At 40.7% G+C, this 25,561-nt stretch overlaps 1 protein-coding gene across 1 annotated transcript; it reads right to left on the bottom strand.

Moving 5' to 3' along the window:
- Nucleotides 1-20,082, bottom strand: LOC121681274. Its single transcript, XM_042060914.1, has 20 exons — nucleotides 19,991-20,082; nucleotides 16,705-16,776; nucleotides 15,314-15,667; nucleotides 15,115-15,207; nucleotides 13,539-13,631; nucleotides 12,528-12,608; nucleotides 11,187-11,267; nucleotides 10,826-10,960; nucleotides 4,530-4,571; nucleotides 4,221-4,319; nucleotides 3,716-3,805; nucleotides 2,890-2,988; nucleotides 2,682-2,792; nucleotides 1,618-1,710; nucleotides 1,315-1,428; nucleotides 1,041-1,130; nucleotides 861-941; nucleotides 592-607; nucleotides 446-485; nucleotides 1-348 (listed from the first exon to the last, which is right to left on the bottom strand). Exons 2-20 carry the CDS (start codon nucleotides 16,772-16,774, stop codon nucleotides 292-294), a joined length of 1,839 nt encoding a protein of 612 aa, XP_041916848.1. The 5' UTR covers nucleotides 16,775-16,776; nucleotides 19,991-20,082; the 3' UTR covers nucleotides 1-291.
- Nucleotides 20,083-25,561: the final 5,479 nt, after the last annotated feature.

Raw genomic sequence — 25,561 nt, 5'->3', positions numbered from 1 at the left:
CAATTGTTGCGGAACTTTGAACGTTCAAAAACCTACACCTTTAATTTAGTAAAGGGTAAATAGACTGGATTTATAGCACTCTTCTGCTCCTCCGAGCACTCAAAGCGATTTGCAGAGTAATGTCTCATATTCATCCATTCACACACACACACACTTATACACCGATGGCGGAGGCGGGTTCAGTGTCTTGCTCAAAGACTCTTCAACAGGATCAGGAGGAGTTGGGCTCGAACCAGCATCCCTTCGGTTACTGGATGGTCTCCGCCGCCTCAGAGAGAATTACTGCAATGATTAAGTGTCTCCCCGCAAGGCAGCTTCATTTTGAGAGAATGACAGAGAGCTCAGCTCCTGTTAAAAAAGAAAAAAACTAAAAGTCTTAAACTTTCTGGTTTATCAGGTCTGAACATTTTTAAAAATGTACACTTATCAGAAGTTACATTTATACCTGTGAAGTACTTAGATGTTTGAACTTTTTCTTCATTCTGCTAAAAGGAATATGGTAAACGAGAGAAGTAAATAAAGCCAAATAAGACCTGTACTTAACAGTAACTTCTAACAAATTTCATTATATCACAGAAAATGCAAATTTACCTCATCATTCTCCAACCTTCAAAATCACAGAGTGGAAAAACATAAAAGCAGAAAATACAAAAACTGACATCAGTATAAGACTCCAGATCAGAGTGAAAGCTATTTCATTTTGAATTATATTTCAGCTCCTGACCGCAAAACACAAAACAACAGCAAATGCATTGCAATTTGACCAGAATTTTTACCACACATGAGTTTTGAACATTAATCAAGGTGCTTTTCAAGATTGAGTATTTTGTGGCACTGACACATGTAGTTATTTCACTTACAGACTTCGCAAACAGCCACCAAGATGCATTCAAGTGGCAGCACAATCATTCTGAGATCATTCACCGGACGCTCTCCATGTCCTGTGGTTTAAAAAATTGTGCATCATTTTAAGGAGAATGAAAGCATTTTTACAGCTGTAAGAATTATATGGGTAAGAAGAATTACTTGCTTGTACTTACTTGCTGTCTGGTATAATACAGTTATCAGAGTAATCGCATTCACTGCAGTTAGACCAGTTCCAAAACCATGTTGAAGACTGTAGAGTATTGCTACAACACGAAATCAAACAAATCATTCAACTACCATAAACAAATTTTTATTAGCCTATTCCTGATCAATATCTTTCTCTGGAAAGTATGACTGCACACTTGATGTTCCTGGCACACATAGGCAAGCACTCCATATTGAACTTCATGTAGAAACACAAAACGACTGAAATGATGAAGTACTTACGGTGCTTATTAGCTCTGTCATTACAATGTGCAGTGGCGCTTTTTGGGGGGTGAAGCAGTAAGAGTGCTGCCAACATGTGAAGATATACTGTAACGAAGATGCATCCTGACCTTTCTGCAGATTCATTAGAAGAAACTGGTTACATGTATCTTTTCATGTAAAAATAGTTGTGTTAAAAGTATAGAATAGGCTAGAGTAGGTGGAACCATATCAAGAAAGACTATCTCTTCACTACTAACTGTTTCATGTGGTAGTTTGTCTGATTCTGTACATGATGTAGGGCTACTGAAGCATGGGTCTTACTTCCATGGATTCCATTATGTTGGCTGACAAAGTAAATGCATATGAAAGCATATGTGGTCATAAGAATTGCAGCAATGGTGAAAGAAATCCTATCTGAAAAGAAGATACAATTTGTCACAAAATATGATTATACAGCTCTGGAAAAAAAATAAGACCACTACACAGTTGATGTCAATTTGCTGTGGTCTCTTAATTCTCTTAAAAAAAAACATGTATTTATTTATTTTTATTTTTTATATTTTATTTATTTTTTTATTTATTTTTATTTGGGGGGGGGGGGGGGGCTGCCTTTAATCTGACAGGAGAGAGTGAGTGACAGGAAGCAGGTGGGAGAGAGAGATGGGATGGGATGGGATCGGGATGGGATCCCCTAAACTGTGTGCTGCTCCAGACTGCACAAAACCTGTACGATCACCATAACAACCAATCCATGGGGGAAACAGCGATTTTTGAAATTTGGTAGGTGTACACTTGTTCACGTTATTAAGTTTTATATGGCTTAGGCTACTCAATAAAATGGCCGCCAACGAATTCAGCAGCCAATTTTGATCATATTCAGAATAGGCCTATGCTGCTTATAGAGACACCTGGTTAGTTATTAATATGCTTGTATACAATGTAAATATTTGTATCCAAGTTACCAACAATAGAAATCTACGTCGCTGGCTGGTAAGTTGTAGTCTATATATAGTCTTCATGGAACAGCATCCCTGTTTCTTTCAGAGTAGCCTACTCCAGCTAGCATAAACAGATTTCTCAAAACCGGAATAAGGGCTTATCTCGGGTTTTGAAATCAAGATATGATGTTTACATGCACAAACACAAAATCGGGATCCCGATCACAACCGAGAAGTGCAAGGGCAAGTAAACACAGTCATAGAGCCTTGAGTTTATTTTAGGTCTTTTTCAATTGGATTTTCGTTTAACAAAAACAACAAAAAGTCAAATCAATTAATTAAAATCAATCAAATTAATTCAAATCAAATCAATTCACCTATCATCCAGCTAATATTCCGCAAAACTATTACAATTCTTAGTGAAAGTGTTAAAATGACCCTACTTACATCCACGCGTTCTCATTTTCTGAGAAAAAGGTTTCTTACAGCAATAAACCACAGAAATCATTGCTACCCAGGCAGCAAAAAACGCCACAGCCTCCAAGAGAAGGACCCATCCTTAAAGAGATGACATATTGATACAACAGACACATACAATCACACAACTTTGAGTAACAACAAAATCCTTTTGTGGAACTCTATGCTGTATACTTACCAAGTTTTGCATCAGTGTTGATGTAATGGAATACGTAAGCTATGACATTAGAAACAACCGATGTCAACAGCAAAGCTGATTCCAAACCGCAAACACAACCTAAAACATATTGAGTGGTAAATAAATAAAAAAGCTTATGACACTGAATGAAACATCAAGCTAGCTTATATGAACATACACACAGAGTGGCAATTTGGAAGAGAATACAAAATAGTCTTCATGCTGAGATTGCTCTTGGTTAGCAATCTGTGTATATTGTTCAACAGAAATCAAACATGATATTATTTTTTTGTCTAAAACTTGCATCAGTGCCGTCCAAATTTCCTCATTGTTTTCATTGTTATACTAAAATAGATTATTATTATTATTATTATTATTATTATTATTATTATATTTTACAGCTCTTATCACTCAACTTTAGCAGGGGTGCCAGTAAATGTGAAGGGCACTGTATGTAACCAACAGCAACACACCGGCAGCAACACACCGGTTCCGACTGATGCTGCTCTATTAACCAATAGAGCAGCATCAGTCGGAACTAAGGAAGGGTGTCGAGATGCTAACTGAACTGAGGAAGGGTGTCGACATACTAACTGATACCGATTTTGCAATGTTGTGGATTTTGGGGGGAATTGATGTTAATGACACAATATGTATCTTTTTTATTCACTTGCCCAATAATCTAGCTACCTGTAAAATATACCATAGCACAACAAACAAAAATCTGCATAAAAGCCCATTGTCTGCAAGAAATTGGTCTAAATCTAACCAAGCATAAAACATTAGCCACAATTTCTTGTAATTTCTTGAACGTAGTAATACTTACAAACATAATTCACTTTTTGGGCACAATATCTCTGAGCAGTGATAGAAAGCATCAGTCCCATATTCACAGCAGACATCATAGCAAGAAGTTCTAGAAAGTAAAAAAATAAAATGGTATAATCTAAATTTTAAATACATATGAGGACATGTTTGAAATGTGACAGAATTTCACAGACAGTAGGCCTACACGTCAGTCTGAATACTTCCATGGTTTAAAAACATGATGTGACCGCATTGCATTGATACCAGTATTTCAAAGCAAGGGCTATTTGGATACAAAAAACACTATGCTGTATGTATACTATAGCTACCTCCACCAAGGATCTGTTACAAATCCAAGATGCTTGGTGGAGTGGTCTACTGAGAGTCATTCTAGTTTTGTTAAAGTGGCTTAAAAAAAAAACACTTGAAAATCATCTTGAAATGCTTGGATTACCAGCATCAGGGTTATTACTCTTATTAGAGCTAACATTAAATGTAAAATTTGAAGAACCATATTTGCTTACTCTCTGGACTTGCTTTATAACCATTCATGAAGAGACCAAATAGTCCACTGTTGCTGAACTCAGCGCAAAGAACTAAAAGGTTATATGGGAACAATTGGTCTGAAAAACAAGAAACATAGGAAAAGCTATTTAACTTTGTTGATAGGCTGTTTATGTTTATGAGATGTCATAAACTAATATTTTGACATAAACATACAATTTGTTCCATTCCAATAAGGATTTCCATACATTGCAATGGCACCATAAGATTTTCTATCTTAAATTCTGTTACATGGGCAGACTTTTTTGGGTGATCCAGTTTGTACTTACTGCTACTCTGATTTCTGTGTTGTCTCACTGATACGACCACCCCTGTTAAAGAAAATGAGAAGAGAAGAGCACTGACGAAACTGATCACATGGATGACACAGAATGGATGAACGAGATATTTGACCTCTCTGACCTTCTCTGATGTTAACATAGAAGGTATGGAACCAGGCCCGGAGTGGGTAATCGGGAGAATTCCCGGTGGGCCGCTTCACTTTTGGGCCGGTCGAGGGAAAAATATTGGCATTTGTCACGTTAATCTATCTTCTCTTAAAGTTGGCTACACACGTTCGCATTCTATGCCTAACACCGCAGCCTCTGCATGGGTTGTTCTCCCCTCCCAAGAAGAGTTAATTGGTTGGGTCCATATAGCCCGTCTTTCCTAAAAGGTTTTCTCAGATACCAGCCGGGCCGGCCCTACCGTAGTGATAAGTGTCAGGGAGGATGGATGGTAGAAAGATGCCATGAAGGACTGAAAAGGCCTGGTAAAAAAGACGAAAAGTATTGGAGGGAATTGCTGCCAAATGTGCCATGCTTCCAATTTTTTTTAAGAGGACAGACATAAGTGGCAACTGGTAAAGAGAGATAGCCATGATTATAACGGCGTAATTGGGCTAATAACCTACTGGACGTTGTAGCGTTGTCAACTTATTCGCAAGTAACATATTGTAGCGTCGGCGCAAAAAGACAGTGTTAGCGTTCTCCCGCGAAAGGCATGCTGGGATACGGGGGTGAACATTTGGGGTTTATGTCTTTATATCTCCTAAGTTATAAGTGTAAAGTTAGCGTCTTTATTGTGACAAGTTTCCCTTTTAGTTCTCCCTCGTGTGTGATCCTTTTTGTGTGGGGGGCTGCGTCCTCCCCTGTATGTGTAGTGTGTGTGTCTGTTTGACCTGCCCCGTGTGTATTGTGTTCTGTATCTTGGTGTGTCTTGATCTTGGTCTGTGTGCTCTCGTTCTCAGCTAATAAACCTTCTGATTGGACAACTGTGTGTGTCGCTATCAAATCGTTACATTGGTGTCAGAAGCGACTTTCAAACATGGCCTCCGCCCAGCGAGAGAAGCTGGGAATGGAAGACCATACCACTGGGTGGAGGCCCACGCAAGAGGATCCAGAGAGAGCTCTTGTAAGGGCTACTAAAAAGCTCGGGGCCTTCTATTGCTACTGCCGACGGAGGAGAGTAGCTATCGTCTGGAGCTGCCTGCGGCCGTGGGAGAAGATCTTGCCGGAAGAGGGGCCTGAAGAAGCGTTCGCGGGGAAGACGACGCTGGCCTGGGCGCTGACTCCACGGCGACGCGTGAGCAGAGCCGAGGGAGTGCGGCGAGGAAGAGGTTCCTAGACGATGGACGGTTGGCGGAGCCGCTGAGGGCAGCGAACTCACGACGATGGGGTAGCTTCGACGGAAAGGCCCTCTGAACTCTGAACTTTAAAACTTTTGGGTGCGTGTGAGAGGCACCGTGCTGTGTGGGCGCCCGTTCTAGTTGGCCTGTTGGCCGGCGCCTTTAAAGAAAGTTCGTTGTGGGGAGTTCGTTAGCATGGCCATCTCGGGGGTCGTGCCTTCGCTGAGGCCGCGAGGGAGTGGAACGGGCCGGGAGCAGAGCAGGACGGCTCTGCGAGGAGGCAACACGAGGAGGGACGCCGAAGACGGTAGCTGCAGCGGGAAAGCTCAGCGCGGTCCGGTTGCTGCGGAGTCGGTGCCTGTCTGTCCTGGTTGGTGAAACGACGGAGCGGAGTGGCGTTGGTGCAGCTTCATCTGACCCCCCTCGAACCCCGGTGCTTGGTACAGTGTCGACAGTTGAAAAGGCCACCTAGGGCCTCGCCAGGAGAGGAGGAGTGCCGTGGTGACCCACCGCGGAAAGTGCAGCCTGAGGGCGGCTGCTGAGAGGGAGCTGGTGACTAGCGGGGTCGGCCACGTGGCTGCTAGCACGCCCGAACTGGATTGCTAGCAGCGTGGCGCCCCGTTGAGTGAGCTCCTGCGGCGTGTGCACCCCACGTGATTTGGCGGTACTGTCGCACTGGACTGACGGTACCGATCCACTTGCACGACACTTCTTTTTGTCGTGTCGCATTCCACTCTAGTCCTATGGGTGACGTCAAGCGACTTTAACGTGCCTGCAAAGCATTCCGGGAAGGCAGCGCTGCATTTGAAATAATGTAGCGCGACAAAGAAGCTGGCCGAGGCCCATCTTTATGCAAATGATTCCGTTGAACGCGAGGCGACTCTCCAATGAAAGGACGAGGTTGTAGGTCCTTTGTTCTACCACAACGGTGCCTGTGAAACTTTGGTTCCGCTTACAAGACAAATAATGTTTTAACGATCTCTTCCACGACCACCTAGTATTCCATAAAACAAACGAAACTAGGATTTGGATGAATATATTGACTGTTGGTGTTTCTGGTGAGGATTTGAGATTGCATTGAGTAGTTTAAATAAAACAAGATTTCCAAATGGCTTGCATAGTTTGTTTAGGCTATTGTTAATGTGTTGTATACTGTTAAGTACATGCCTAAAATTGTGGTCCATTTGTGGAAAAACACTTAAGATACGTTAAAACGAACAGAGTATGAGCTGGTAACTGACATTTTAAACAAAACGCCCACACACGACTGAACGTGGGGAGGCAGCGCGACATCTATGCGACACTACAAAATGAAGTGTCGTGCAAGTGGATCGGTACCGTGAGTGGCGGGCGACGCGCGCCGACGCTAGCATGTGGCTACCTCGTGGTCGTTGCCGAGGACGCCAATGGCTTGTTGGGGGAGCTATGTAGCGTCGGCGCAAAAAGACAGTGTTAGCGTTCTCCCGCGAAAGGCATGCTGGGATACGGAGGTGAACATTTGGGGTTTATGTCTTTATATCTCCTAAGTTATAAGTGTAAAGTTAGCGTCTTTATTGTGACAAGTTTCCCTTTTAGTTCTCCCTCGTGTGTGATCCTTTTTGTGTGGGGGGCTGCGTCCTCCCCTGCATGTGTAGTGTGTGTGTCTGTTTGACCTGCCCTGTGTGTATTGTGTTCTGTATCTTGGTGTGTCTTGGTCTTGGTCTAAACCTTTTGATTGGACAACTGTGTGTGTCGCTATCAAATCGTTACAATATTAAATTAATTAAAATATTAGCATTTTTGCATCATCCAATATTATGCAAATATTGATAACAAAACTCAAGCTTGATCTGTGTATGCAGTAGCCTATAGGCCTAAAAACAAAAGTAGCCTGAGCAGCAGATCAGCCAGTCCCCCGCTGAAAATGATGAGCCCGAAATTAACTATGGCTATAGGGACAAGTAGAAAGGATAATAGTTAACCATATGAATTAAAGTTATTTTATGTAAGAAAGAACAGTAGGCTATGACAGCAGTAGGCTACATGATCAACCTATATGGCTTGTTTGCTCAGAAGTGGGTGTAGTAAAGGAGCAAATCACCAAACAACAACATGATAGCTGACCCATGCAGAAAAAAACATGTAAACAATAGTTCAATATGCCTCTTAGTGGAATTGTGGGATACATTTCAAATGCTTTATTTCTTCCTTCCTGTTTTTGTTAACTTATCAACCTATCCTTGTGGAATAGTGGAATATTAGCCTATAATAAAAACTACAGGATAGTAAGGGCTGAAATGTTGCCTTATTTATCCAATTTCCACCACCACTAAAAAAGTGGGCCGGTCTTGGGCCTGAAACTCCCGGGCTGAAAAGTGGCCCCACTCCGGCCCTGTATGGAACTTTGACCCGTCAAAAACATGCTCAGATGCTATTGTACAAGCCCGTTAAAAAAAAAAAAAAACATTTTATCAGTTATAGCACTTCCTCATGCATAGCTGGCATCCACATTCACGCTGATTAGCCGCCTTGCAACCAAAGACCCCTGACAACGGGCTCTAGCAACTTCTCCCTGAAAGGGTAACTCAAAGTGGCGTACAGTGTATGGATGCAGACAGTGGTCATAGGGATGGTGTATGTCAGTCTGTGTTTGCGTCACACTATGGGCCATATGTTAGCGGTATAAGCAAAGTTTTTTTTAATGATATTACCTTGTGTGTTTTATGTTTTCTTTTTTATTATGATCTTTATTTTTTCTAATACTTTTTTAAAGTATTCTTTGACTGTTGCCCTTCTATGCTTTTACTTGCTATTACTTTTTTTTTAAATATTTTTTTGGGCTTTTTATGCCTTTGATTTGATAGGACAGTGGAGAAGGACAGGAAGTGAGTGGGAGAGAGAGTCGGGGTGGGATCCGGAAAGGACCACGGGGCGGGAGTCGAACCCAGGTCGCCGGTGTACGGTGCAGGTGCCCCAGCCAGTTGCACCACAGCTGGGGCCTACTTGCTATTACTTTTTGCTTTTGTTCATGTAAAGCACATTGAATGTAGCCTGGGTGCCAGCTGAACTTAGTCCCGCCCACAACATTTGAGGTCGGGAAGTTCGGTCTGGCAATGCTCCGTTGTGGAGAAACTATGCTCGCCCCAGACCTGGGCGGACCAATCAAATCGGGCTTTACGATGATGGACAGGTGAGCAACAGCACCTCGTCTATCACATCATTTGAGCACCCATATGGAAATTGCATATTATTTCAATGAGTTTGTATCACTGAAAACTATTATTTCTGAAAACTTTGGCCAAAGTTGAGATGTGGGAAAACTCATGGTTTCACTTTCATCAAAGGGAAAACAGGGTGTTGCATGTTGTTCCCTCGTTCGTTTGAAATCTCTGATTGACCACCTGTTCGAGGGATTTGCGACAGCCTTTCCCAGCTGTTTATAACATGTTTGTAGCATATCAGTGTTCAACAGAATTATTTTTAAAAATGGAGGGGATATGGACCCTTTCAAGAGAGTTCCATTATCAGCATCATAGTTGGCCCCACAAGACTTACGTTTTAACATTCCATATGTTATCTTAATGCAGAGGAAGTAGATTGGGGCCCAAATAGGACGTTCAAGCATTGTTTTTGTTTTTATTGTTGAAAGGGTCTATAGGCTATCAGTTTTTTCCTACCTTTTCCTTTTCCTACCCGACTATGTATCTCTTAGATTTCGCTAATGAGTGTTGTAGGAGATATTGATGACACAATAACTTTAACAAAAGACCAGAAAACAATGTTAAGGCATTTGTGGAGAAGAAGGATGGTTTGTGCTTTCTTCCTACATCTCATGGTAAGCTATTTCGTTGCTCTGATTGGTTAGGTCTATCCAATTGAGTGCAGAGGCATTCCCCCCCCCTGTATCGTTTGAAACACGCCCCATAATTACGTCCCAATGGAGCAGTATCAGACTCATATTCTGACTAGAATTTGAGTATGACAACGTCAGGCTACATTGAATGACCTCTGTGTATGAAATACGCTATATAAATAAACTTGACTTGACTTTAAGAGTAAGGAACGTAGCTCAAAATCAAACAGCGTACTTTGACAACAAGTGAGCACATGTCTGCAGAAGGAATCTGCTTGCACGCGAGACCATATATGCAACTCTAGGATTTCACTAAAACTGGCTTTGCTAAAACGTGTGTGTGAGAAGCAGAGTATAGCCTACATGCATCTGTACTCGCCTGGTATTTTGGTAGGTAATAACAAAACAAAGTCTTACACTTAGTTATTTACTTTCACTATTGACTGACAAGGGGTTACAATCGAAACATAGCCTGAAAAAAGCAACACTTATCCCAATAATATTCAAATGACAGAATAAAAATCCTAAGGATATTCATTATGCAGACGAGTCGTTACCTGGGACTCGTTGCTAAGGTCTCACCAATTGTTACATTTCGTAACAGTACCTTCAAAATACCTGTGGATTACATGCGCCTTTCCATTTAGCCTTGGTTTTTCTTGGTCAGTGGCAGCAGAATTTTTAGTGGCGTTACATGAACATGCACCTAACCACACCTATTATTTTCATTTACAAGCTTGTGCTTGAAGTTCATTTGACAACTTATCAACTCGTGTGCTTGGCGGAATAATGATCACTTGCATCACGTCCGGCGCCACGATGCGCTGGATGTAAGTTAGGACCCTATGTCTGTGTTCAGATTCACATGTTCTTCAGTGGTCATTTCAAAGCCTGAGATTTGCATATGAAGGAGGAAACAACAGGTTTCTGGGTCATGGTAGCTTTGTGCCCATGCACCATTGGTAGTGACCATGGGTAACAAGATACCAGTCATAACTGTAGCTATGATTAGCTGTGTGACATGAATGTAGTCGAAAGTCCACCAGTGCCCCCAAGACTACTTCTGTGATGTGATGTGGGAGTTGAAGTCAGAGTTGTGCATTTTTGTGCTTTGTATTTTTTTTTACCTAGATTGAGAATGATACCACAGAAGATAATGGCGACAGCCAAGAACAGGCAAATTTCTGCAACTCCAAGTACAAATGCTTTCTTCGACAGATGATGAGATTGGTCCTCAACCAAAGCTATCTGTATAAAAGCAACTGAACAACAGATGGAAAACTGAATATGTTTCAGTCTTACTCAGGGGAGCTTATTTTAATGGTTGACAAAATAGGATGCATAAAATAACAATAAATATCAATTGAATACCAGTGCATTCTGTAACAAAATGATGAGGACTAAATGGCCATTGACATCCAACATTTCAATTATAATTATTTCAATTATGTAGTTGAAGAAGAAGTTGAATCCATCAAACTGGCTTACCTACAGCTACTACCCCTGTTATTAAGGAGTACTGCACTGGGATAGCAAAGTCCTGGATGACTCTCCAGGTACTGCATTGTTCTGTAACAAAAACACTGGTTACGTATGTAACTGTGGTTCTACAGCTGGTGCAAGCCAGATGGTGCTGTTTAGACTGTGTGAAACCCCTTGTGGATAGCCACTTCTCTGCCAGGAACTTATGGTGCGTTCATGCGCATGGGAAAAAAACCTTTTTCCCAATTGCAACATCATCGTTCACGTCACCTCATGTGGGAATAATTGGTGGGGAAACTGGGGGAAGAATTTGCTAACAGAGTTGCCCAGTTGTGGGCTTGTCATCGTTGGTTGTCACGTTGTAGTTCATTTCTAGTCCATGTGGACTTGCATGTCCAACAGTTTCCTTCTTTCACTAGCATCTTACACCATATTGTTAAGCAAATACAGTTGTTTATTTAACCCTTGTAAGGTGTTTGGGTCTGTGGGACCCGTTTTCAATGTTTGCTAAAAGAAAAAATTATACCTTAAAAAAATAAATCATTTCCAATGACTGCACACGGACGTGGGGGCGTCAGTTAAATTGTGCCTTTACGCCTAGCGTCTAGCACCGTTTGGAAACTGAGTTTGCACGGTTTCACATCTGATTTTTGTGTAATGAGATATCTTGGTGTACTTGTGAGTAATTAAACAGAGAAGAATGGATGTGAATTTGGACGCACTTTGTGTCCGTCGGCCCCATATAGTTAAAGGATAATTCCGGTATTTAGCACTTTGAATACCTTTTCTGGTTTATTAATTTAAAGGTACCCTTTCTGACTCGTTTTTAATCGCCTTTGACTGGCTGGCTATGGGCATGCACAAACATGTCCTTAAAACAACCCTTAACATTCATTTTTAAAACTGTGCAACCATATAAAACAGCAACTGAGCAGTGCTGACTATGTGTGGAAGACCACCTTTTGTCGTTGCGTCGGGAAAGGGTTAAACTTATTGTGCTTTGATGCACCAGAGGCTGGGTGCTAGCACTTGCTCTGTAATGGCATGTTTAGCCAAAGTAACAATGCTGGTGTGTAGGTATATGCACTTTGTTGCACCGTTTCTGCAGCACTTAAACTCGCCTGATAAATCCAGTAAACCAGCAATTCCGTATGAATTTTAAGTCATTTCAGTATCAAAGTGAGCTCGAGTGTGGTTGCAAGCTGTTGTTGAGAGGGTTTCACACAGTTTCAACTGCACTATCTGGCAGTCTGAGGACAAGGAAGCAGAACTAGCAAAGTACAGTACATCTCAATTAATCAATCAGTTATACTGATTAGAATTAACAAGCTGTCAAATATTGAATACCTGGAAAATGGCTGAACTTCACAAGTAGGAGAAAGCGTGTAATGTTAACAATCACACAAGTGGCTGACTCATCAACAGATCCTATTAAGGCAAAACAAAAGCATAAAAAGGTTGAGAATCTCATGTAATTGTTGTCACACAGTTTAGGAGGGTAAACAATTCTCTTTACAGCTACATGCCGTTTCTCGTACAACCCCATTTCCAAAAAGTGTAATGCTGAAGAAGATGCAAGGATCATTTCACAACTAATTAGGCTATGATTGGGCATAAAAAGAGCATCTAGGATTTGGAGCCTTTCAGAAGTAAAGATGTGGTGGAGGTATTCATCACTCTGTTGCATTATTTGTCCACACAGATTTTTACAATCATCTATAGGACATAATGTCATTAAATATTCAGAGAACCCAGAGAAATCTTTGTAAACAAGGGAGAGGGCTGAAAAACAATATTGCATGGGTGCTATCTTGATGGCACTGCTTTAAAAACAGACCTGTTTCTGTAAAGAAAGTCATTGTAAGGGCTCTGGAAAAGTTCCAATAAACATGGTCTATGAAATACGTTTGATGCTCCATCCACATATGCTGGTTAAAACACTACCATGCAAAGAGGTAATCATATTTAGACATGATCCAGAAATGTTGTTGTCTTATCTGGGGGCAAGCTCTTTTAAGATGGACCAAGGCGAAGTGGAAAACTGTCCTGTGGTTACACAAATCAAAATCTGCAAGTCTTTTTTCCCATTTCCACTATTCGTGTCTAAATTATGTGTCTAAATTTGAAATACTCTCATGATCAGTTATAAGTTTCACAAGATTTCTGGGGCAAATAAAGGTGAAAAGTTAGGATAACACTATTTAAAAAAACTCAGTTGTGTTTTTTGGTAAATTGAAAACCGATTTGTTGTTTGTTCATTTTGTCTTTAGGTTCGAAATATTTTATGATACGCAAAGATTTACAGCAGGCAGTTAGTATTAATTAGAAATAAATCAACCAGTCAGCAAATTAACTTACCGTCACTTGCACCCCAGAGAGTAAAGGCAATGGATATAATAACGTTTTGAGAAATAACCACAAATGGTAAGTTCTTCGTTTTTTCCTTATTTCCTATAAAAAAGGAATTAAAGACACATTATATACATAAAAAAACACTATAGCAATTCAAAGGTACACCCCCTCTTTTTGTTAAAAAGTTCTGTGAGCTCAATAAGCTCATAGCCTTGTCTGATGAAGAGCCGTGGTGCTCAACACGTCAAAGCAAATAATAATGGAAAAAAAAAACAGTTTTGAATTTGGTGTGCGGATCCTCTCATCTCTAATGTGCTTTAGATCCTGCAGCCATCTAGATGCTTTTGGGATGTGTGTGGCCTCTCACTGTCTCTCATTAAACTCTCTACCAAATCAGTAATGCAGCAACACACGCCTGTCTTGTAAACAAATGTTTTAAATGCAGTTGTTTACTCATTTTCACAGAAAATATCTACATTGTTTAACGCTGACGCCATCATCACAGCCACTGGCAGTGTTCAACAACATAACTGTACTCCTTAGTCTGTCATCATATAAGCTCCATCCCATACCGTATAAGCGATTGTGATTGGTTCCTGGGCTTTTGGTGATTCGGAAATGGACTTGAATTTGGAGCAATGCCAAGCGGATCTGCAGAGCAAATTCATGTGCTTACAGATTCATCTGGATTCCCTATCTGGCTTTTCCCTGAACCACTGTTCATTGCTTTCACTTCCAGCCTTCTTGTTTTAGCCATGATAAAGTTGCTGAGCCATCATGTAAACATGTACACTCTGCGGTGTGGGCTGTAATTGCGCTTATTTCACATTAGAAAATAAAATTGAATGAAAAAAAAAACACAATTTATTCACCCCATTTGTGTTTTTAAATAGACCATACAGTTTCCCTCCAAGAGCTATACCAGAGACTTTCTGATGAGGATATACAGCACTCAAAAAATCCTCCATAGAAATGCATGGGCTTAGTTTGTAACGCCAATATGGCAGTTGTCTACGCATATCCCACCCCTTCCGCGGCAAAACGTCGACACGTGAATACATTGAGCCAATCTTGTGCTGTGTTGTGAATACATTGAGCCAATAATGTGGTGTGTTGTGAAGACATCGTGCCAATCATGTGTTGTGATCTCGCTGCTGGAGCAAGATTGCAGTAGATTGGTGTCGTGAAGCCTTGCGCACGCGCATTTCTGCCGAGATGGATGCCCGATGAGTGCCCTAAAAGCGTTGCCATATGGTCGCCGAGTGGAGGGACTTGCATAGAAGGACTTTGGCTATACCAACTGGGCATTGAATGGAAAGTGGAGTAGTCCCATTAAAAATAAAATTCTGGCAGCACTTTGGCCCAGTGCACCACCAGAGCGACCGGTCTAATTAACTCAAATCATTTTCCATATCACCCACCTGAGAAAGGCCTTTCCCACACATAACTGCTGAGGGATTTTACTGTAAGCACTATATGTCCAACTTCAATTATGATTACATAATAAAATCACAATCAGATTTAATGAATGTAATCATTATGAATATTAAATAATTGTAGAAAAACAAAAGTAAAAAGTTACCTCTATTTTTGTAGTGCAGAGCAGAGGAGGCAAGAGAAAGCACCAGGGACAAAGAACACAGTGCCAACACCAGTGTTTGCATAGACGAAAAACCTGTAGTGGCAGAATTTTCAAATAATACAGCACTCAAGATTCAGTGACACCCAAGGATTTCACTGCAACACATAATGTTGTTCTTAATTGTGTTTGTCCATCTTACCCAGTCCCAGAAGCATAACGGTTGTGTTGCCCGACAGATGACCATTGTGGACTACACAGATGTACTCCCCTTTGTCTTCGGCTCTGACATCCTTCAGTCGCAAAGAGAAGTCGCTTTTGGGGCTTTCTTTGGCAAACTCAGCTCTGCCTCGGTACCTGTCAGGTGATGAGTCTGGCTGGACTTCACCGCCTAGGTAAAGAAGCACTAAGATCTGATCGTCTTTCCTCTTCCAGGTGACCTCCTCCACACTTTGGTTTAAGAAACTGGAATCCACAGAGCAGTTCAGAACCACCTCGTCTCCCACATAGGCAGAGACAGCATGGCCCGTCCCCGTCACCACCAGGGATTCTGAAGCTACACACAAATCACACTAAGTCAGAAAGAGCATGAGCAAGTGAGTCGTTGGGTTTCCCTACACTTTCTCCTAAATGCACATTTGACAGAGGCCTCAGCTCATGAGATAGATACTGTGAGAATGAAAATATATGTCAACTCTACAACAACAACACATTACATTTATATAGCGCTTTTCTCGATACTCAAAGCGTATCACATGGATGGGGGGACCTCACTAGTAACCACCACCAATGTGTAGCACCCACCTGGGTGATGCACGGCAGCCATTATGCGCCAGAACGCTCACCACACACCAGCTTGAGGTGGAGAGTGAGGAAGTGAATGAGCCAATTACAGTGGAGGATGATTAGGGGGCCAGATTGAATGAGCCAGGTTGGGAATTTAAACTCTAATGCATATGTATATACATTACATATTTGGATGTGATAATCATGTATTGAGCAGCAGGCCATTATATGATATCTTTATGTGCTGATATAAGGCCAAGAAGGAACGTTAGGGGCAAGCAGAGGAGAGCATGGAGTAAGATGAATGTTTGGAGGAAGAGGAAGTGGTAGTGGCAGTTGGAAAAGAGGCCCCTCGCTGACGTGCTGATTGTCACCTGCACTTCCACTAATGCAGGACCATTCTATTTTGACGTTATCCAATTTTTCTGTCCAATGTTACACAAACACAAAATCAGGAAAACAACTCCAAAATCTAAATCATGGATTTATTTGACAAACAAAAAACACACTTTCTAAACATTGTTTATTTCTTAGTTATTACTTGGTTGTTATGAGCTGTGTTGTGTTGTTACCTGCTTACTACCCTCCTACTACTGATCTACTGACAAGTGCAAACAAATGTGTAATTTTACATTTTTCATTTTTGTAATTGAAAATGTATCTGACAAGCATTTCACGGACCACTGTTGACATTCCTTTATCCCTCTTAGGTTTAGATTGTGGTAATATTAGACCATTATGCAAATTGTGTAAGCTTAACTAATTTGTTGTCTGACAAGCTTTCCTTCTTGCAAAACATTCTCTCACCTTTAGTTTCAAATGGGAAGCAAAACACAATGACACAGGTAAGTATGCCAGTTGAAAAATGATGTTCCATTTCTGTATAAAGGACACACAAAAGAAAGTCACATTAACCATACTGCTTCCACAAATATTGTTTGTTATAGTCATGGTTGAAGTTATTGGTACAGCTGTACTTTGGTACAGCAAGGGAAGTCTTTTTTACAGTCTATGGTGGCAGCCTACTCAGCAGCTCCGTGTCTTAGTGTTTGTTTCTACGTCTTTTGTCTACTTTTTACTTCGCAACTTTTATCTATCTAAAAAAAAAAAAACAAAAACGTGAATTTCCCCTGGGGATCAATAAAGTATCTATCTATCTATCTATCTAAAAAAAAAAAAAAAAAAAACTTGAATTTCCCCTGGGGATCAATAAAGTATCTATCTATCTATCTATCTATCTATCTATCTATCTCACCACCGTCCCGAACTCCGTTTCAACTTCCTGGTTTAACGTGGGGAAGCCGAGGGAATGTTCCACTAGGTTGAAATAGAGGGGTTTCGCGGGTGATTGGTGGTGGGAACCATTATTGCAGGGGTGTTTTTGTGTTTATCACTAATATGGGTTTTTCTCTTTACAAATGTGATTTTGGTGGGGGAAACATTCTGTATGTATTTCTATATTTGCTGTTTGCTTGTTTGGTTTATTATTTGGTTATTATTGTGTGATTATTTGGTTAATTAATTTTTGTTAGCAATGGGGCAATCTAGTGGGAGGGGCTACAGCTAGCCTAAGGCTGTATTAGGCCCTATGGCCTCAGTTGCAGAGTGTCTGTGCAGAGAGAGAGAGAGAACTGTTTACTAGAATTGGGGACTGGTAAAGTGTGCAGGGTCTTTTGAGACATAGCCTGGCAACTTGATGCCTATTTATTTTCTTTTTGAACAGTTTTTGTTTTGCGTTTTTCCTCATCTTGACACTGTGTGAATATTTGCACGCATTAGAAAAAATATTTTTGAAAAAATAAACAAAAGACTTTTTGGAAACTGGCATCTTCCCTGACTCCGCCATCGGTTATCCTGCCACACACACAGTGAGGTGAAGCACACACTTATCCCGACGCAGTGAGCTGCCTGCAACAACAGCGGCACTCGGGGAGCAGTGAGGGGTTAGGTGCCTTGCTCAAGGGCACTTCAGCCGTTCCTACTGGTCGGAGTTTGAACCGGCAACCCTCCGGCTACAAGTCCGAACCAGTAGGCCACGGCTGCCCCACTAATGGCCCAGACAAAGATTAGCTGGTACCCCTAAAAAGATGATATATTACTGGATTATAGTGATGTTTAATACTTAACTGTTTCATCTTAATTAATATTCACCTTAATATTACAGCTGTATTTGAACTTATATTCAGTCATTCAGCCTATTGAAATGGAGGCCCAAGCGGCTAATTAAACATGCATGTATGATGTTTAGTTGAAATAGTTTAGTTTTATTTAACAATAAGCAAAAAATAAAATCAGGAATCTGCGATGTAGCCTTCTGCCAAAGTAGCGCACGCTCACCCCACCAAAGGGGGTTTCTGTCTCACGCAGCAACTAGCATCAGCGGGGGAACCATCGCATCGCCTTTGTTGTCGCTCATTCAACCACTTTCCCTTCATAGGGCCCCTCTCAGCTGAAGTAGGCTAAATCTGTTGCGGTGTGCTAGTTAAGACATTGCGTCTTCATTGGATAAATGTTAAAAAATGTGGTTGCACATGAGCAAAATACGAAGGGTCTGGTGTTCCACTCATAAACCCTCAACTCGATGTTCCCAGTGTCAGCTGGACTAAATGTTAGCGAGAAGCACAGCTACACCTAGCTGTGGTCAATGGTCAGTGGCCCATGCAAGAATTGGTCACTTAGGTGCTGCACACCTCTGTCTTGGACTTCTGTGTTCCCACCAACAGCAGGAATGCAACCCCAGCCTTCAGCACCACTGCAAAAGAGAAGTGGCTGTTCTAGTGTACTTCAGTGATTCACACTGTTGAGGTTTTGCTGACTCGGCCTGGTCCATAAGCATTATTTACTAGTTTGTGTGCAGCCCAGCTGGTTGTTGTATATGTATTATGTATGTGTGGATGTGGGTAATTGTGGTAGCGTACTGTGTTTTTTAACTGTGTGTGGGGGGGTGGCTGTGGCCTACCCTCTCGGTTGAGATTTTATTGAAGATTTGCTAATAAATGATATTTCAACCCATGGCTCTGGTCTATGATGTGTCATAAACCTGTGTTGCCTAATTGACACTAAATGGTTAGCTTTTGCTTATTTATTTCCTATGACGAAACCCCTCCAGGGCCGGAAACAAATTCCTGCCATAAGTATCTGTTTTTTCCCCTGTATGGGATATCCCGTGGTATATACTGTATATCTAATATGCCAATGAATACTTCACCAAAGTTCAGTGTGGCTGGAACACTCACTGCAACTTTGAGAGGCAGCCAAACTGTAATCAGTAGCAATCTCTCTTCAAAGTACTTAATATGGAAAATATTATGAGTAGGAGAAGTGGATGGCAATATGTGAGCACACAACTCGTGCCAGAAAGTATTGGGGCTCATTCTGACAGGCTACATTAATTTACTTATTTCAAACCAGCGGATTACGTTTACTTAGACATATCCTATACAAAAACAAACTGCATTTTTTCTGAAGTACAGTGCAGTACAATAAAATGTCTGCAATATAGCGAGTGCTATGTATTGCAATGGCGTTTTTTCATGTCCAACATTCCTGCAGTTTTGACACTTGAAATAGTTTTTTTTGTATTTAAACGCATGGCCAACTCGCATATTACCAGAATAAGATGGGCTATACACACTGAACTACAAAAGCATAGACATGAGACTGATCTTCCTGTGTCCACCTGATGAAAGGTCCATCTGAAATATTTTTAGAATATCAAGATGTATCAAGATGTAAAGTACATTTTTCTTGCTCTGAAGTTGCAAATGTATTATATTAAACTAATTCAGATGATTAAACTAAATATGTATCAAGCATGTTTGACTCAAAATCATATGCCATATATACCATTGGAAAGATATCATCCTGCCAGAGTTACCCTATTAATTATTATCTTGAGTCCAGAGTTGCCCTATTAATTATAGTTTTAGCAAAGTTCCATGGGGAAGACTCATAATAATGTGTTTCATTCATAACACACTAATCAATCACAGCTTATAGGAGAAAGTATTACTAGGAAGTGAAATTGCCATGACATTAATTCATTCTTTCTAACCAATTATAGATTAGGTGTAGTTAGAAAGTTCGACTTTACCTCTGTTAAACCTTCATCCATCCAAGAGATTTAGATGCAGTCTAAATTTCCCAGATCAGAGATCAGATCGGAGATATACTGGTAGCAGCCAGTTTCATGTAGATCAGACTGAGATATCTTGGTATCCAGTTTCACCGTTGGAGGTTTTTTTGCCGCGTCTTCTTTGTGGCCATAGAACAGGAAACTATTTTTTGCTTGTGTGCAGTACTATATAGGAGCAAGTAAATAAGTCATTACAGCTAAACCCCACCCCTAGTCTATGTGTACATCATTATTCATTTCTATCCATATATGCTACTACAAACCCTTTCACCTTAGAGATCACGCATAGATAAGGAACTATGCAATGTACTATGCACATACGAAATGATACTCAGCTCGCAATGTACTATGCACATACGAAATGATACTCAGCTCGCAATGTACTATGCACATCTCACTGAAACTAAACCTGTGCATGACTGTTTTCTTGTTGTTCTTTGGACAATCTTCTCTGGACTTTGCGCTGCAGTAGAACAAGTTCCACATGTGTGGTGATTTTCAGGCAGCGTGCTCTCAAATTACTATTAGACTTATAGCTTTTGAAATATTACGTTTTTAGGGCATAGATTAAATAAGGTGCTGAAAACGTTCCTCAGATGATCCATGACCTATTCCACCACATCCCAAAGGTGCACTATTATTGGATTGGTATCTGGTGACTGTGGATGCCATTCGAGTGTATAGTGAACTCATTGTCATGTTCAAGAAACCAGTTTGAGATGATTCAAGCTTTGTGATATGACACAATGTCCTGCTGGAATTAACAGAAGATGTGATCAAATCATGTGCCACTGTGATCAAATCACGTGCCAAGAAGATATGCCCCACATCATTACACCAGCAGGAGCAGCCTTAACCGTTGATACAAGGGAGGAGCAGTTCCCCACCGGGCCCGTGGCTGTGGTCAGCGACAGCTACAACATCTTCAAGGCCTGCAAGCACATCTAGAGCGACAAGCTGAAGGACCGCGTCACGAAGCGCAGCGAGGACTCGACGCTGGTCATCCGGCCCGATGCGGGAGACCCGGCCGAGACCCTGCTGGAGGTGGGCACCGCTGCCAACACACACACTCGCACCCCGCCGACACCTTGCTGCAGGTGGGCACCGCCGAGACCCTGCTGAAGGTGGGCACCAATTTCAATGTATTGTGCTTATAGAGCGCCAAAACATTACACATGTATCATGGCGCTTTACAGAATGTAGGCAATCAGAGAAAAAAGAAAAGAGGGAGAAAAAGAAAGAAAGAAAGAAAGAAAGAAAGAAAGAAAGAAAGAAGGAAGGCCCATGGGTAAAAATTGATAGATAGATAGATAGATAGATAGATAGATAGATAGATAGATACTTTATTGATCCCCAAGGGGAAATTCAGGAATTCAATTGAAGATACATATAGGAAGAAACCTTGAGCAGATCCACGACTCAAGGGCCTGACCCATCTGCCTAAGGTCAATACGGACAGTAAGGTCTGTACACATGACAAATGCATATGATAGTTAGGTGTGGAGAATAGGACATGGTGTTTAAAGCACCTGAGGTGAAAGTTACAAGAGGTGGGATGATTACGTATCCAGTATGATAATGCATTAATCATGATTTAGTGAGAGAAAGTGCAAATAGTCCGGCGTTGGAATTGTCCAGGGAAAGAGAGTTGTCAGGGGGCAAGTGGTGGGTCAGCAGACGGGCCAGAAATCTGGGCCCGCCAATTGCCAACACTCACACGAAGTGCACGGACAGATTGGGCGATGTGGTCTTCTGCTGCTAGCCCATCTGCTTCAAGGCTCGGCAAGGCTTCTGCATTCAGATAAGCTCTTCTGCATTCAGATAATTGAATTTCCCCTTGGGGATCAATAAAGTATCTATCTATCTATCTATCTATCTATCTATCTATCTAGATAAGCTCTTCTGCATTCAGATAATTGATTTTCTCCTTGGGGATCAATAAAGTATCTATCTATCTATCTATCTATCTATCTATCTATCTATCTAGATAAGCTCTTCTGCATTCAGATAATTGAATTTCCCCTTGGGGATCAATAAAGTATCTATCTATCTATCTATCTATCTATCTATCTATCTATCTATCTAGATAAGCTCTTCTGCATTCAGATAATTGAATTTCTCCTTGGGGATCAATAAAGTATCTATCTACGTATCTATCTATCTATCTATCTAGATAAGCTCTTATGCATTCAGATAAGCTCCTCTGCGTTCAAATAACCTCTTCTGCTAACAAGTGGTCATTTGAGTTACTGTTGCCTTTCTATCAGCTCAAACGGACCTGGCCATTCTACTCTGGCATCAACAAGGCATTTCCCCCTAAAGAACTGCTGCTCACTGGGTATTTTCTCTTTTTCGGTCCAAACCTAGCGGTCCCACTAGGTCAGCAATATCTAATATACTCAGACCAGTCCGTCACCAGTTGATGACACCAACATATATATTTCACAAATATAACCTTTCTTCCCCATTCTGATGCTCGGTTTGAACTTCAGCAGATCGGCTTGACCATGTCCAGATGCCTAAATGCTTTGAGTGGCTGCTGTATGATTGACTGATTAGATATTTTGTGTTAATTAAACCAATTTCCAGGCCTTAGTAAACAAAGCTTAGTTGTATCCCTAAGTTGCTCTTAAGATTCATCCGATAAATCTATATTTGTCAACACAAAAATAAGAGACTTGTGTTATCTACAGTAGAACTTCTGGTTGTTGGTAATGGTATGCATGGTATTCAACTGTGCTGTGGGATAGTCATGGTGGTGAGTTGTTCTTTTTGGCTGCTACTCATCTCTTGGCACTCTTGGTTGGAATTTTAAGCAAGAAACTGAATATAATTTCAAGGCCTTTTAGTCAGTCAACACCACTATGTAGACCCACTGGATATCACCTTTAGCCTAATGATGTACCTGTTTACCTGTGTGTGTGTGTGTGTGTGTGTGTGTAACTGTTTTGAAAAACAACACAACACACTCATACACATATTCCACACAACAACATACATTTAGACAACACACATAAGCTACACATACTTATTCTTAGTTGCATTGTAATATATAGATGATTTATTTAATCATTCACATATTTAAATCAAGATGTTGTAAGATACAATGTCCACTGAACACCGCAGTGATGTTGTATGTTGTTACGCTTCATAATAATAATACAAATATATATTAATGATACATTTAATCAAAATCAAAACAAAATCAAGCTGAAATGAAAACATGTTTAATATTACCTGCAATTACAAGGTTGTCCAATTCTCAGTTGTATTCTTGAAAACTGCCCTTGAAAATGACTTCGAGTCCAGTTTGCCATGACGTCCAGCAGAGGGTAGCAGTGCTCCGCTTAAAAGATCCCAATCAGACATGGCAGCTCAGTGGTGGGCTTTACAATGTATAAAACCACTCTCAGAGCAGAGGAACGGGTAAACTGGCACTTTATTAAGTAAATGGAACATTAAATATGTCCAGAGAATAATAACTTCAGTGAGGATGATATTCAAGTTCTTTCTTAGCCCTATACAATCATCACTGATACAAATACAATACAAGACAAACACGTCCGATTCGAAAACAGATGTCAAAGGTTGACTGACTACAGAGTTGACTGGATACGTGAGGATGCATGCAGCTTACATTAGCTTAGATCTGCTGTTTCAGTATTTATATTGCATCGGACTATTTCTTCAATTTCTCCAATCACACCTGTGTATTGCATAATTTGCATTAAGCTTTAATTACTGAGTTAAACCTCAGTAAATTGTACATACTGATGATAATGATGGTGCCAACACGAACTAAACACAATTAGCCTGCTTTAGACCGCCTTGAGTGCTGTTCCTTAAGCTATTTCCTCTCTTTTTTAAGGAAAAAGAAAGGACTATCCAGCTCAATCTTTTGATGGCATTGACGTGTTCATACATTAACGCACACAACGTTATACAATTAACTCACATTTAACCTTCTTCCTTCTGATGATCTTGTAATTTTCAGTTGACATTCTCAAATACGCGGTGCGTGGTTTAGGACTTTACCAAACATAATTCTGTGCCGTCTTCTCATCTTGCAAACAAACACACTAACCGACTATTGTGCATGAACATTTATGACACCATATATGTAAAAATCTGGTGGGATAAACGAAGTTGTATTCCGTGTGTGTGTGTGTGTGTGTGTGTGTGTGTGCAATCTATCGATTTCTTCTTAAATTTCAAGATTAATGAATGGTGGGATCACATGGCTTACTGTGCCTTGTTGTTCTTTCATCACCTAACGATTTTCTGTTGAGATGTAGCCTAGTTTCGTTCATCCATGTTCGTTACAAGAAAACAACAGTGACAAAACAAGCGTTTTTGTAGGCTACACCAATTAAATGGTTCGTCTATTCGCTTTAATGATCAATATTAAATAATGACCTCCGTTTTTAGTCTTGGAACGTATGTGCGTAACGCATATATATCATATGTGCTAAATATGTACGCACTCCATAACACTCCATTAAATATTAAATCAAATGTCTCTCTCTCTCTCTCTCTCTCTCTCACACACACACACACACACACACACACACATAATGACAAGGCTACATGTTTCCATTTTTTATTTTCTGCAGGTCAGTCTCCAAAAGCGTATCAGAACAGCCTACACATAAATGTCTAACGTGTTTACTGTAATTTGCTGGTATTACAAGATAGTACATTTACATTGAAGACATAAGCCTATTATTTCGATTTTTAAAATATATTTAGCTATTTTAAACACTGTCGTCAAAGACGTTACTTAAAAAACGCCTCAAATTTCATGTTTTACGCAATCCAACATTCTACTGGATCAACCGTAATTAATAGCCTACCTATTTTAACTTTATTGGTTTGTTTACAAATGTTAGTAATAAATGCAAGTAAACGAAATTTTTACTTCCCTGTGCTTTTACACTATGTGAGCATACCAGAAAAAGGTACTTGGCTCATTAAGATGCTCGACACTTATGAGGCCAGTTGATGTCCTGCAAAGGGAAAAAATAAGTGCAGTACAAATATATAGCACTAGAGGTCAGTATTACCCAAGTAAATCTCAAGACATCACGATCTTCACTCTTAGTCAAATTCTATAGAAAAACATGGTCCAACAACGTGATATGAACTATATTCCCTTACCTTCCAAATAAGACTACAATTTCAAGCATGATAAATGGTTAATATCTTAAACAAGTATTCCTTTGCGTATCCTACAGCGTATTGTATCTGAATAGCCCACTTCTTAATAAATAGACTATGTGAAAGAATATCTTCATACATTTTGATGTGAATGGTACATGGACTCGCTTTGGCCTGGACTACCTGTAAAGTGTTAAGGAACCGCAGTTGGATAATACCTTGGTGGCACACGACAATTGGTGACCATGATAGTAATGTGCTGATGAAAGGGTACACAAGCATTTAAATTAACCCCTCATGCACTCCTTTGGTTTGACAGACTGGACTCTCATTCAGAAAAGCTCTTTGTTAGGTCACCAAGGGCAGAGGTCA

This window comes from Alosa sapidissima, chromosome 14 (genome assembly GCF_018492685.1).
Source record: "Alosa sapidissima isolate fAloSap1 chromosome 14, fAloSap1.pri, whole genome shotgun sequence".
NCBI classification, from domain to species: Eukaryota; Metazoa; Chordata; class Actinopteri; order Clupeiformes; family Clupeidae; genus Alosa; species Alosa sapidissima.
This window is presented reverse-complemented; position numbering and strand designations above follow the sequence as displayed.

Excerpts from the sequence above, each read along its gene's own strand:
- LOC121681274 (XM_042060914.1), bottom strand. The coding sequence starts at position 16,774 with ATGGAACATCATTTTTCAACTGGCATACTTACCTGTGTCATTGTGTTT. Across the intron at positions 11,268-12,527 it reads GAAGTTCAGCCATTTTCCAG|AACAATGCAGTACCTGGAGA; the intron begins GTATTCAATATT and ends TTTTTGTTACAG. Across the intron at positions 3,806-4,220 it reads TTATAAAGCAAGTCCAGAGA|AACTTCTTGCTATGATGTCT; the intron begins GTAAGCAAATAT and ends TTTACTTTCTAG.